The 12458-nt window shown below is 25.6% G+C and overlaps 2 protein-coding genes across 2 annotated transcripts; both read left to right on the top strand.

Annotated features, from left to right (window-relative positions):
- Window positions 1-201: 201 nt before the first annotated feature.
- LOC120082683 (uncharacterized) lies at window positions 202-1506 on the top strand. The gene is made up of 2 exons (XM_039037954.2): window positions 202-1244; window positions 1463-1506. The coding sequence occupies exons 1-2, from the start codon at window positions 483-485 to the stop codon at window positions 1475-1477; spliced, it is 777 nt and encodes a 258-aa protein (XP_038893882.1). The 5' UTR covers window positions 202-482; the 3' UTR covers window positions 1478-1506.
- A 9564-nt stretch (window positions 1507-11070) lies between these two features.
- On the top strand, window positions 11071-11601 carry LOC150034427 (uncharacterized). The gene has a single exon (XM_090316726.1). The coding sequence runs from the start codon at window positions 11071-11073 to the stop codon at window positions 11599-11601; it is 531 nt and encodes a 176-aa protein (XP_090172852.1).
- Window positions 11602-12458: the final 857 nt, after the last annotated feature.

The following is a 12458-nucleotide window of genomic DNA, read 5'->3' as shown; positions in this document are numbered from 1 at the left end:
AAGATGCATTTATCTCTATCCATCACTTTCTCATTATTCAAAAAAGAATATTAAAATATTTCAAAAAAGAATATGTGTCATGTCATATTATAGTTGGACAATTTGATAGAATGTACAAAGATAAATGTTACCGAGACGTAGCTAAGTATTTTTCCAAATACAAACTACTATAACAACTATAATAACTAATTTAGCATAGTAAACACCCTTAACAATAACATTTTAAAACAAATGAAATTGAAATACACTTAAGAACCAACCGATATTTTCCCCCTTTTCTTTAATCCCCCAACTGCTTCGTTTGTATAAACAAAACGTCAAGTCCCTTTCTCCATTCATTTCAAAAAATTTCATTGTGAGTAGTTAGATTCAACTCTTTCCCCTTCTTCCCTTTCCTCACCCTCTGAATTCTTCCTCCATCTCAAACAATTCTTAACAAAACCCTTTTTTCCATTTGTGGTGATGCAAATTTCCATCTCCAAATGGCATCTTCCAGTTGGTTATATATTGGATTAGGCATAATTTTAGGGTTCCTCTTCTTAGGCATACTTGCAGAGCTTTACTATCTTCTATGGCGGAAGAAAAAAAGAATCAACAACAATCCAGAGGTTGAAGACAACCACTTCACTAAACAACCCTCCCTTCACTTAATTCCCTCCGAAACCAGAAACCCACCTGAGAACCGCCGTGGATTCGACCTTGAACTCGGCTCTGGCGAGGATTCGTTGCTGAAGACGACGGCGACAGAGGAAGAAGATGATGAAGAAGAAACAGAGGACGATTTAGAGCTACAGGGGATTTACAATCTTGCAGGACAACCGAGATTTTTATTCACAATCAATGAAGAAACAAAGGAAGATTTGGAATCAGAAGATGGGAAATCGAGAAAAGGGTCAAGAAATAGAAGTTTGAGTGATATAATTGCAGCAATTGACACTCCTTTTTTCACTCCCATGGCTTCTCCGCCATTGAAGGCTTCTCCTCTGAGTTCTTTAGAGTCTTACAATTATAAACTCCATGGATTCAATCCTTTGTTTGAATCTTCAGATGAATTGGAGCAGAATTTGAAGAGGTTGAGATCTTCACCTCCACCAAAGTTCAAATTTCTTAGAGATGCAGAGGAGAAACTGTACAGAAGATTAATGGAAGAAGCTCAGAAAAAAACAGAGGTTTCTAAAAATGAACAGAGAAAGGGAATTAATAATAATAATCAAAGGTTTCTTTATTCTTCAAGCTCTTCTCAGGTTCTTCCTCTCATTTCTTCACCTCCTGAAGCTTTCTCTTAATTCAAATCAAGTTTTAGTCTTAGAAATATAGGCAAAAGGAAAGTTTTTTTTTTTTTTTTTAAGGTAAATTGTTTGTAAATATATAGTTCTAAGTTTTGGATGATGATCTTGTTCCTTGTTTCTTCAATATTTGCTACCATTAATAAGGTGTTTTTATTTATTTTTTCCTTTTATAGGTAAAATTTACGTAAATATATAGTTTTGATTAAGTTTTGGATGATGATCTTGTTCCCTGTTTCTTCAAGCATTGTGACTGCCACAATTGATAAGGTGAGTTTTTTATTTATTTTTATTTTTTTAATTAATTTTAATTTGTAATTTTTATAAATCTTATTGAAGTGAATAGGTTTGTTAATTACCTGGACTAAGCTTTTACTAAAGTGTGAATTGATCTGTGCTTCACCTACTAAAGTGTGTATTTTGAAAAGAAAAGTTTTGGTTACATTGAAATTTTAGTCTCTAAACTTTGTGTTTTGTATCAATATACTAAAATTTCCAAAGGTTTTAAAATCCATTGATCTAATAATCAACAATTTTAAAATTTATTAGATATGAAATTAAAATTTATAGGTCAAGCAATTAATTTTTTTAAAAAAATTATGAATATTTCAAAGACCTATATATAGGGAATTTATTAAACACAAATTTAAAATTTTAAGAACAATTAAACACTTTTGAAGCTTCTTTTAGGGAAAAAAAACTTTTGAAAGTTTAAAGACAAAATATAGACATAAAATTCAAAAGGTTAAAATATAATTCGATCTCAGTATTTTAGTCCTCAACTTTTTTATTATCCAATTTTATTCTTGTATTACAATAAATTTTGAATTTAGTCATTCAAAGTTAATATTTATTAAAATTGGTTAGAGAAGAATAATAGTTTTCATACAAAGAAATACAATATATGAGTATGTTTTTAAAATTTACGGTTATAATATAAATATATAATAATTTTTTAAAAAAATTCACCATAAATTAGCAATGAGATTAAATTTAAAATTTATTAAAAGTACCTAGATCAAAATTAAATAATTTAAAATACCTTACTAAAATTAAATAAAATTAAAAATTTAAAGACAAAAATTATATTTTAAGCGAACTCAAAATTCATGGATAGGGTTGAGTTGTTTTTAAAACTTGGTTTCTACTGTACCAAGAAGTCTATGCATCTATTGTCAAAAATGGGGAAAAATCTCTCCACTTATTTTTGAAAAATTATGTCTACACTATAGAGTAGGACTTTAAGTTTTTTTTTTTTTAATAAATTATTTGAAATAAAAAATTGATGTAAATATTTTTAAATATAATAAAATGTAATTGTACTAATGATAGATGACAATAATTTATTAGTGTCTAATCTGTATATATTATTATTTTTGTAAATATTTTAATTCATTTTACTATATTTGAAAATAACTTTTTTAATTAAAAAAATATTAAATTCTAAATTTACTTCAAGTTTCTTTAAATTAATATTTAGATTAAAATATGTGTAGGTGTACTTATTTTATTCTATATTTTAATTACTTTTGCTAAATTATGGATCAAAGCATTTAAAATTATTATTTAAAAAAAATCATTTAAAATCATAGCAATACAAATTAAATTGGATTAAATTAATTGCCAGAGGAAATATAATATTGTGAGTTTATATTTCGTTTAATAAAACTAGACATCTTACGTGCATTGCACCTATTAATAGACTACTTATTCTTAAAATACTTAGGTTTTGATAAAGAACGGTTTCATTTATTGTTTTTGTTTTTAGTTTAAAAGTGATCTTCTTCATTTATAATTGAATTATTTCTGAATAAAGGAAAATGAGTAAACTTATTTATAAATATAATAGAATTTCATTGTTTATTATTGATAGATTGCAATAGACTTTTATCACTCTTATTGCAATCTTTTATTTGTGATAGAAATCTATCGTGGTCTATCACAAGGAATCATTGATAGACAATGATATTTTACTATACTTCAAAATATTTTTAATAATTTTACCATTTTAAACAATGATCCTTTATTATTATTATTATTTATTTATTTATTTGTAATAATGCTACACAACTCTTAATCAAATTATTTTTTAAAATGCCAAGTATATCCATTGTTGTAGAAGGCATATACAATCTTGTAATTTCATTCCTGACATAATATTATAGTATTTTTCATTTTGATTCCTAATTTATTTTTTTTCCTCAATAATAATAAAGCACGTGTGTCCAATAATATTAACTTGGTTTAATTTAATTGAATTTTTGTTGAGTTGGTTGAATTGTTAAATTAAGTAAAGGTGGGTGGGAGTTTGTTTAACATTAACAATGTTAAAATTAGGTTAAAAATCACCGTGAGTCCTCAACTTTTATTAAAGTAACAATTTAGTTATTGAACTTTTATTGATAACAATTTGGTCATGTATTTTTAAATTTATAATCATTTAGTCATTGGACATTAATAAGTAACATTTTAGCACCTATACTTTACAATTTGTATGAAATTGTCATTTTTGTAAAAAATATTTGTAAGATTTAATGAAATTTTTTACACATGTACATTGTTAAATCGATCGAAAATCATTTTTTTAAAATAAACTATAAAGATTAGGTTGTTACATAATAAAATTCAACAATTAATGTTAAAGAGGTTTTCATAAAAGGGACTAAATTATTATAATTTTCAAAATATAGGACCAGATTGGTACTTAATGTTCAAGGATTAAATTGTAACAAATTTGAAAATACAGGACCAAATCATTACCAATAAAAATTCAAGAACTAAATTGTTCCTCTAAGGAAAGTTGAAGGATTAATAAGAGTGATTTTTAACCTTAAAATTAAAAAGAACCGCTAGCACACACGTCATTTGATAATATTTCTACCTTTTTATTAATTTTAAAAATTAAGCTTATAAATTTTTTAATTAATATAACATTTTAAAAACGTTTTAAAAGAAAACAATTTTTCAAAAACTAAAAAATGCTAGTTTTAAAAACTTGGTTTTGTTTTAAATTTAGCTTAGAATTCAAATGCATGTATATTCAAAGGAAGACAGAAAAACTTACTAAATAATTGTAAAAAAGTACGAATATTTTTTAAAAAACATAAAACAAAAAACAAAAGGATTACTAACGAAACTCTAAAATTCCAATAATAAAGTCTCATCAATGCTATCAAGTAGAAATTCAACTTAAATTTATTTAAGGTTTCATATTACACACAATTTCAATATTGAAGATGGAACTGAAAAATTAGTATTTTTTTCAATAAAAAAAATAATAATAAAAAGTATTTTTTTTCATGGATTTGAATATGATTTTGTCAACATTTTTTAATAGAAAAAAACAAATAGGTAAAAAAAAATTACTTCCCAAAAATAGAATATAATTAACAAAGGACACTTGATATTTTTCTCAACATAAAACCAAGTCAACATTTGCACATGTTTTCAACGTGAGAAACGTAAATTTTGGTTAAAAAAAAATTGGGACAAAATTTTGACATTTTGAAAGGAGTAGTTAATAATTTGATTTTGGAAAAGGTCAGGTCATGACTCAAATTTTGAAAAATTAAAGGGACAAAAAGAAAAAGAAAAAGAAAAAGTGAGAAAAGGATTTAAAGGGAAAAACAAAAAAATAATAAAAAGAAATAAAAAGAAATTGGTTGTGAAAGTTTCAAATCACCACTTACCCAAACAACAAGAAATGTCATTGTTATTATCACGCGATTCGGCCGCCGAAAGTTGGTTGCCCTCCAACCATTATTTAATTTTTACCCCTTTTTTCCCTCCATCGATAATTCTTTTTTTTTTTTTTCCCTTAAATTACAAATTTCATCGATAGTTAAAATTTTATTCAAATGATTTGATAAAATCTTATAAATAATCTCTATCGTCATGAGATTAATCTTTCATCAATATATGTTAATGTTTCTATCAATATTTTCAAATTTTCAAGAGTTTAATATCAATATGAAATATTTAGAATTGATTCACTTATAAAAGTTTACTTAATTAATTAACCTCTTTCTTTCTATGATTTCTTCAAGACAACTTAATTAATTAACCTCTTTCTTTCTATGATTTCTTCCTTCATTTGTCTTGGTGTCAATCTGTCATCGAGAAGGACATATGTATGACTTGAGTATGACCTATCTTTTGTGGATGAATTCGAACATCTTATCGCAATTGGATTTTAAAATTCTTTTTATGTTTGATTTTCTTTATGTTTGTTATTTGATTTATTTTCTTACTTGGTTTTAATGAAGCTTTTTCTATCTTTAGGGTCTGTTTTTTCAATAGGTTTTATCATGTGATTTCAAACCGATATTTAATATATTTGTTTTTCTCAAAATTTCTTTTTTTAAAATTTAGGATATTATTATCGAGGGAACTTCAAATTTCATCTAACATGAATTTTCTAATACCCATCATATATGTAGGATTTTTATACTTGGAAGATAAATGGTAAAAATATAGCCTAATTAATTAATTAATTAATATTGATCAATCATATTATTAATTTAAATTAATTCTTAAATATAAATATATTATTTAGACAGAATATACTTAAACTAATAAGGTATCTTTAAGCATTTAATATAAAATTTTATTATTAGTGGATAATATTCTAGTTAATTTATATATATTCAATTATTTTTCGGTAATTAATTAAGTTTAATTAATGTTTAATATAAAAATATTCATTTTAAGTGATTAAATAATTAAATAAAAATAAAAATATATTAAATGTAAGTTTAATTAATTTTGAGTGAAATTGATTACATTAAATATTATCTTACATTTAATTAAGCAATTATTTAATTTTAATTTTATATGAAATATTGGTAAATCAAAACCTATATATTTAACTTTAGATTGCATATTTAAATTCTACCTATTTAATATCTATATCCATAAAATAATATTTGTGATTTATATGAACCATTTAAAAAATTATTGTAAATGATCTTAAAAAAATAATTCTCAAGTTAAAGATGCGTTATTATATTTTTTTTACTAAATTAAGTATAGAATAAAAATACATTTTTTTCTTTTTATAGAGTATTTGAAAGCAATATTTGATCATTAATCTTCCATTGGTTTTTTTGAAAGGAACAATCATTTTGGTTCAGAAAACGATTTGTAAAAATATTTTATTACTTTTTCCTCTTTAAAAGTAATTCTCTATGGATTAAATTACTAACCTTCAACCTACTAACATGCGCCAATATAATTCAACTAATTTAAAATTTGCTAATATGTGTTAATATAATTCAACTAATTTAATTGAAGATATAATATTTTTGATAAAGAGATTAGAGTTTAAAATTTTTACGTTTTCATGTTATAGAACTAAAAAAGAAAAGTGCATTTATGAATTGAATTTGGATATTGCATTTTAAGTTAATAAAAACAACAATATTAATATTGACTAAATATTTTAGTCGACAACTTTATAATTAAAATACAAGACAATTAATTTTTTTCGTTCTAACATGTAAAATTTTGAATATATAAATATTTAAGATTCTCTTTCGGTAACAATTTGGTTTTTCATTTTTGTTTTTGAAAATTATGCATATTTCATCCAAATTTCTTATAATGATTTGCATCTTCTTTTAGTACAATGGTTGAATTCTTAGTCAAAATCCAAAAACAAAAAAACTTTTTAAAAGCTACTTTTTTTTAATTCCCAAAATTTAGTTTTTTTAAAACCATTAGTGAAAAATAGATAACAAAAGAAGAAAATAAAGAAATTTGGAGGTTGAAGTAATGTCCATAGGTTTAATTTTAAAAAAAAAACAAAAACAAAAAAAACAAAGCCCCTGTTTGGTAACTATTTTGTTTTTAAAAATTAAGTCTATGGACATTACTTTCACATCCTAATTTTTTTCGCTTGTTATCTACTTTTCATCAATGGTTTAAAAAATCAAGCTAAATTTTGAGAATTAAAAAAAGTAGTTTTTGTTTTTAGAACTTGGCTAAAAATTTAACCATTGTATTTAAGAACGATGCAAATTATTGTAAGAAATGTGGATAAAATAAGCTTAATTTTAGAAAACAAAAACACAAAAACTATGTCTCGTTTGGTAACCATTTTGTTTTTTAAAAATTCAGCCTATATCATTTATATTTCTTATCATGATTTGTATCTTTCTTGAATATAATGGTTGAATTCTTACCAAATTTCAAAAATAAAAACAACTTTTTGAAAGCTAAATTTAAAGGTAAACGTAGTATCATAGGCTTAATTTTCAAGAAAAAAATAAAAAATAAAATGATTACTAAGCAAGACTTAAATGATTATTAAATAAGACTAAAATGATTATCAGTTAAATCGATCGAATATATCTAAATCAACCAGAGCTATGTAAATGTGGACAAATATCGTATTTTTTGAACTCATAGCCTCATATTTCTTTCTAAGATATCGGGTGTTCATTAAATAATTTATATGGCATTAAATAAAAATAAAGAAGGGGACCCACTTTAGCTTTATTTTCCTTTATTTAAATCAATGATACGTCAAAATATGTTGGTGCACCTATTTATGGCAAAAGCATTTTCCTTTTTTTTTTTTAAAAAAAAAAGAAATTATAAGCTATAGAAATTGATTTTAAATCATTTAATTTCCTTTGAGGAAAAAAGGAGAAAAAAGTCGAGTCCCATTCATGCAAAAAAAAAAAAAAATCCAAAATTTCACAAAAAAAAAAAAGTGTTTGGATGATGGGTGAGACTAAACCAATGGAATATCTCTATTCTTAAAATTAAGAAAAAAAAAATATTTTTGTTCTCTAAATTTGGATCTAATTTTTATTTGATCTATAAATTTCAAAATGTTACACTCTTAATTCTTATGTTTTGAGTTTGATTTCATTTTAGTCTACATGTTATAAATTGTTACAATTTTATTATCAGAGACTTGAGTTTTGTTTCAATTTTGTCCATAAGTTTCAAAGTTTACATAAGTAAATATTGATTTTTCACTATATACTCATTTTCAATTTTTTTGCGTTGAAATTTTTTCAAAATAACGAAAAATTTCTTTTACTATTTAAATCTGAAATGATGAATACTTTAACGGTGATATTATTGTTTAATGATGGAACTAAAAAATAGGCACATAAATTCGTAAAATTGAAATATATGATGGTAAAAAATTTGAATCACAAACGTTCGCTAACATATCTTTGATGACATATAAACTACACTTAACTTACTAGCTTCAAAGGAGTTTGTTATTGTAGAAACATATATATACATATTTACTAATATACTGACGATAAATTATCTAAAAGATACTCCAAAATTGCAACCTCTTACATTTTTTTTATTGTACACTTCTCTCACAAATAAGAATCATATTTTGATCTCTTAATCGATAAAATATGTTTAAACCAATAAAACTATACTCTACTTCGCTTTAAAAAAAAATTAAGTTTGGAGTAAATAGGATAAGAAAATTCAAATATAAAAAATTAAAAAGCCATTTCACAAGACATATGAGACAAATTCAACTTAATGACTATAAACTTTGAAAGAGTTGAAAAGCCAGAGAGAGAACCCTACTTGGAAAAAGAAACACAAAAATTCTAAAGTAAATAGCCATTAAAAATTTTGTTTCAAATTAAAGAAAAAGAAAAAGCCTAAGGCCCTATAGAGTCTTTATAGATCAAATTTGAATTCAAAACACAAGGTTGGTTTCATTCTCTTCTCAGAATTTGAAACTAGCTAGTTAGCTGCCTTTTTGAAAAGCCAATGGTCCCATTAAGATAAATAATAACCCGATCCATTTCATCTTAATAGTCATCAACATCTACGTAGTTCAAATAACATAAAATATGTACTTTGAATAACCAATAGATCAGGGGGTTTGAATTTCAACTAGTCAAATTAAGAAGAAAATTTCAAGTTACAGTGTTAAGAGATTAAAAATTCTGAATTTTCACTTTCACGTATTATGCACAAATAATAATAATAATAATAATAATAATTTTCAACTATATATAACGTGTAACTTTACAAAAAAAAAAAAAAAAAAAAAAAAAAAAAAAAAAAAAAAAAAAAAAAAAAAAAAACTCATAACATTTTTAGTTAAATTAGAAACTTAGTCCATATGACTTGGACTTAGGTTTCATTTTGTTTATGGTTCTAAAAATTTCCCTTTAGTCATCTTTATGGTGTAGTTATGTGAAAACTTATGAAATTGTTGCAACTAAACAATGTGATGTACTCATTATTGTCATATTATTGTAAAGTGCACAAACCTAAATTACTGCAATCAAACTATTGTTATAATTTAACCCAAATGTTTTAATTTTATAAAATTCAAAGGAGGATTTTCAAAAATAGAAAAAATAAGATAAATTATTTATACAAAATAAAAAGTTTTAAATCTTTTTTTATAAAGTATGATGAGGTTGATAAAAGTCTATCATTGTCTATAAGTGATAGAAACTGATAGGAGTCTATCACTAATAGATACTGATAGAAGTCTAATGTCTATTAGTGTTTTTTTTTGTTACTTTTGTAAATAGTTTGACATTTTTTCTATTGATAAAAATTTTCTAAATTTTTAAAACTTACAATATGAGAAGAGTAAAATTTTTATTTTAATACCTTAACTAGAATATTAACCATAACACAACGTCAATCTAAACCTAACTTAAACATTACTTATTTATTTCAAAGATCGATGATTTGAATACAATGTTAAACGTTAAAAAAAACATTTTGGATTCCAAACCTTAGACAAAGAGACGTGTGTTAAAGGGTAAGGTGTAAGTTGGTCAGTTCAGATTGATTTCTTTTTTATCAAATGGATTCCAAATCGAAAAGAATTTTGAGGAAAATCAGCTGTCAAACCCAAAAAAACAATTTGGAGAAAGTTGATTTCGGGTATTTTTGTTAATTATTTTTATTTTTTGAATAGATATGTAGATTCCATGTTAATACTTCGTAAGAGGCTATTAAATTTTCATTATATAATGATATTTTATGTTGGATATATATAGTGAAAGAATGTGAAAGTTTGGTGAAGATTTGAAACATAAAATGAATTTAATTGTGTAGATGAAATTCATCATTGTTTGGAAACTTTCAAATTGAATTGAAACTTCAAATTAAAATGATGTTTCATGTACAAATTTAATATGTATGAAAGTAAAATTTGTAGCTTTTTCAATTTGAATGAGTTATGTTTGATTTTTGTCAAGTAACAACTTAATTGAGTTAAATTTGATAAATGTTTCGATTTTTGTATTTATTTGATTTTATTTTATAATTTGGAGAGTTACTAAGTTGCTAGCGTGTAAATAGCAACTTGGTTCTTCATTCGTAGCATCTCATTCCAAGTTGAAGAGTTATCTCCTTTCTTTCTTTCTTTCTTTTGTTATTGAGTTGAGTTGAGAGCAAGTATTCAAGAGTTCTATCAGATGCGAGTAGTTCAAGGTTACAATTCAATCGGAATTAGTTGTCGTATCCCACTAAGACGATTGCTGTAGTCTGTTTGCAACTTGTGCAAAGCGAATAATTGTTTTCAGAACAACTCTTACCAGAAGCGTGTCTCGGCTACATTTTTAGTCTCCAAAGGTTTTGAACTTCTTTCAAGTCTTTGGTTATTTTCATATTTAAGCCTTGTTACACCATCTGACTTTCGTTTGAGTTTGAAATTATACATTGAGTGTATTGTTTCTAGTAATTGAGGTGTAATCAGTTTGCTAGTGTATTAAGTTCTATATCATTTCCTCCCAACAATCTGAAGACAATTATTATATTTGAACTGATGACTGCAAACTCCTCCACCAATGTTGCTACTTCTACTATCATTGGATCACCCATTGTCAAAGAGAAGTTTAAGGGAGAAAATTTCAAAAGATGGCAACAGAAGATGGTCTTCTATCTCACCACATTGGATCTTGCTTATATTTTGAAGGAAAATTGCCCAATTACCCCACCAGAAGATGTAACTCCTAAAACAGAAGCTGCAAAGCAAGCATGGATGCATTTGAACTTCCTTTACCGCAATTATATACTTAGTGGTCTTGAGGACACTTTATATAATGTCTATTGCAATGACTATAATACATCAACATTATTGTGGGAGGCATTAGACAAAAAGTATAAGCTAGAAGATGCCGGTACTAAGAAATTCCTTTTGGAAAAATTCTTAGATTATAAAATGATCGATACCAAGTTTGTAGTCAATCAGATTGAAGAATTGCAAATTATCATAAATGATTTGCAAAGTAAAGGATTGCACATTAGCGAGCCATTCCAAGTTACTGCTATGATTGAGAAGTTGCCTCCTTCCTGAAAGGACTTCAAATGCTATCTCAAACATAAGCAAAAGGAGTTATTTATGGAGAACCTCGTGGTAGAACTTCGTATAGAAGAGGATAAAAAAAAGGAGATAAAACTCTGCTAGAAGTTGAAACCAAAGCTCACATTGCTGAAGCTTCAAAACATAAACCTAAGAAGTAGAATTTCAAGAAGAAAAATACGAATCATGGGTCAAGGAATGATATTAGCAAGCACATTTGAGGTAATTGATGGGTTTGTGGTAAGAATGGCCATACTGCTGCAATGTGCAAGTACAAGAAAGGACAAAGTTCCAACAATCAAGTCAATGTCGTGGAAAATGACGATTTGGTTACCATCATTTCTGAGGTAAATATGGCTTTTGACACCAAAGGTTGGTGGATTGATACTGGTGCTACTAGGCACATTTGTAAGGAAAAGTCATTGTTCGTTACATATAAGAAGCAAGATAGCAATCATATGTTGTACATGGGAAATACTTCAACTGCCTCAGTGGAAGCCAAGGGAAAGGTATTGCTGAAATGGACTTCTGCAAAGATACTTACACTTAATGATGTATGGCATGTGCCAGAGATTTGAAAGAATCTAGTGTTAGGAACCATACTTAACAAAAATTGGTTCAAGCTTGTATTTGAGTCAGATAAATTTATTTTGACAAAGAGGGGTATGTATGTGGGAAATGACATGTTCAATTGAATGTATTGGCACAAATGCGAAAGAATAATAATAATATCAACTCTTCTACTTATATTGTTAGTTGTGTGATGTATGATATTCTAAATTCGGACATGTCAATTATCATTCTTTAAATAGAATGTTAAGCTTAGAACTATTGCCAAATTTCAATATTGA

This window comes from Benincasa hispida, chromosome 8, assembly GCF_027475165.1.
Source record: "Benincasa hispida cultivar pf3 chromosome 8, pf3_genome.v1.1, whole genome shotgun sequence".
Lineage (NCBI taxonomy): Eukaryota > Viridiplantae > Streptophyta > Magnoliopsida > Cucurbitales > Cucurbitaceae > Benincasa > Benincasa hispida.
This window is presented reverse-complemented; position numbering and strand designations above follow the sequence as displayed.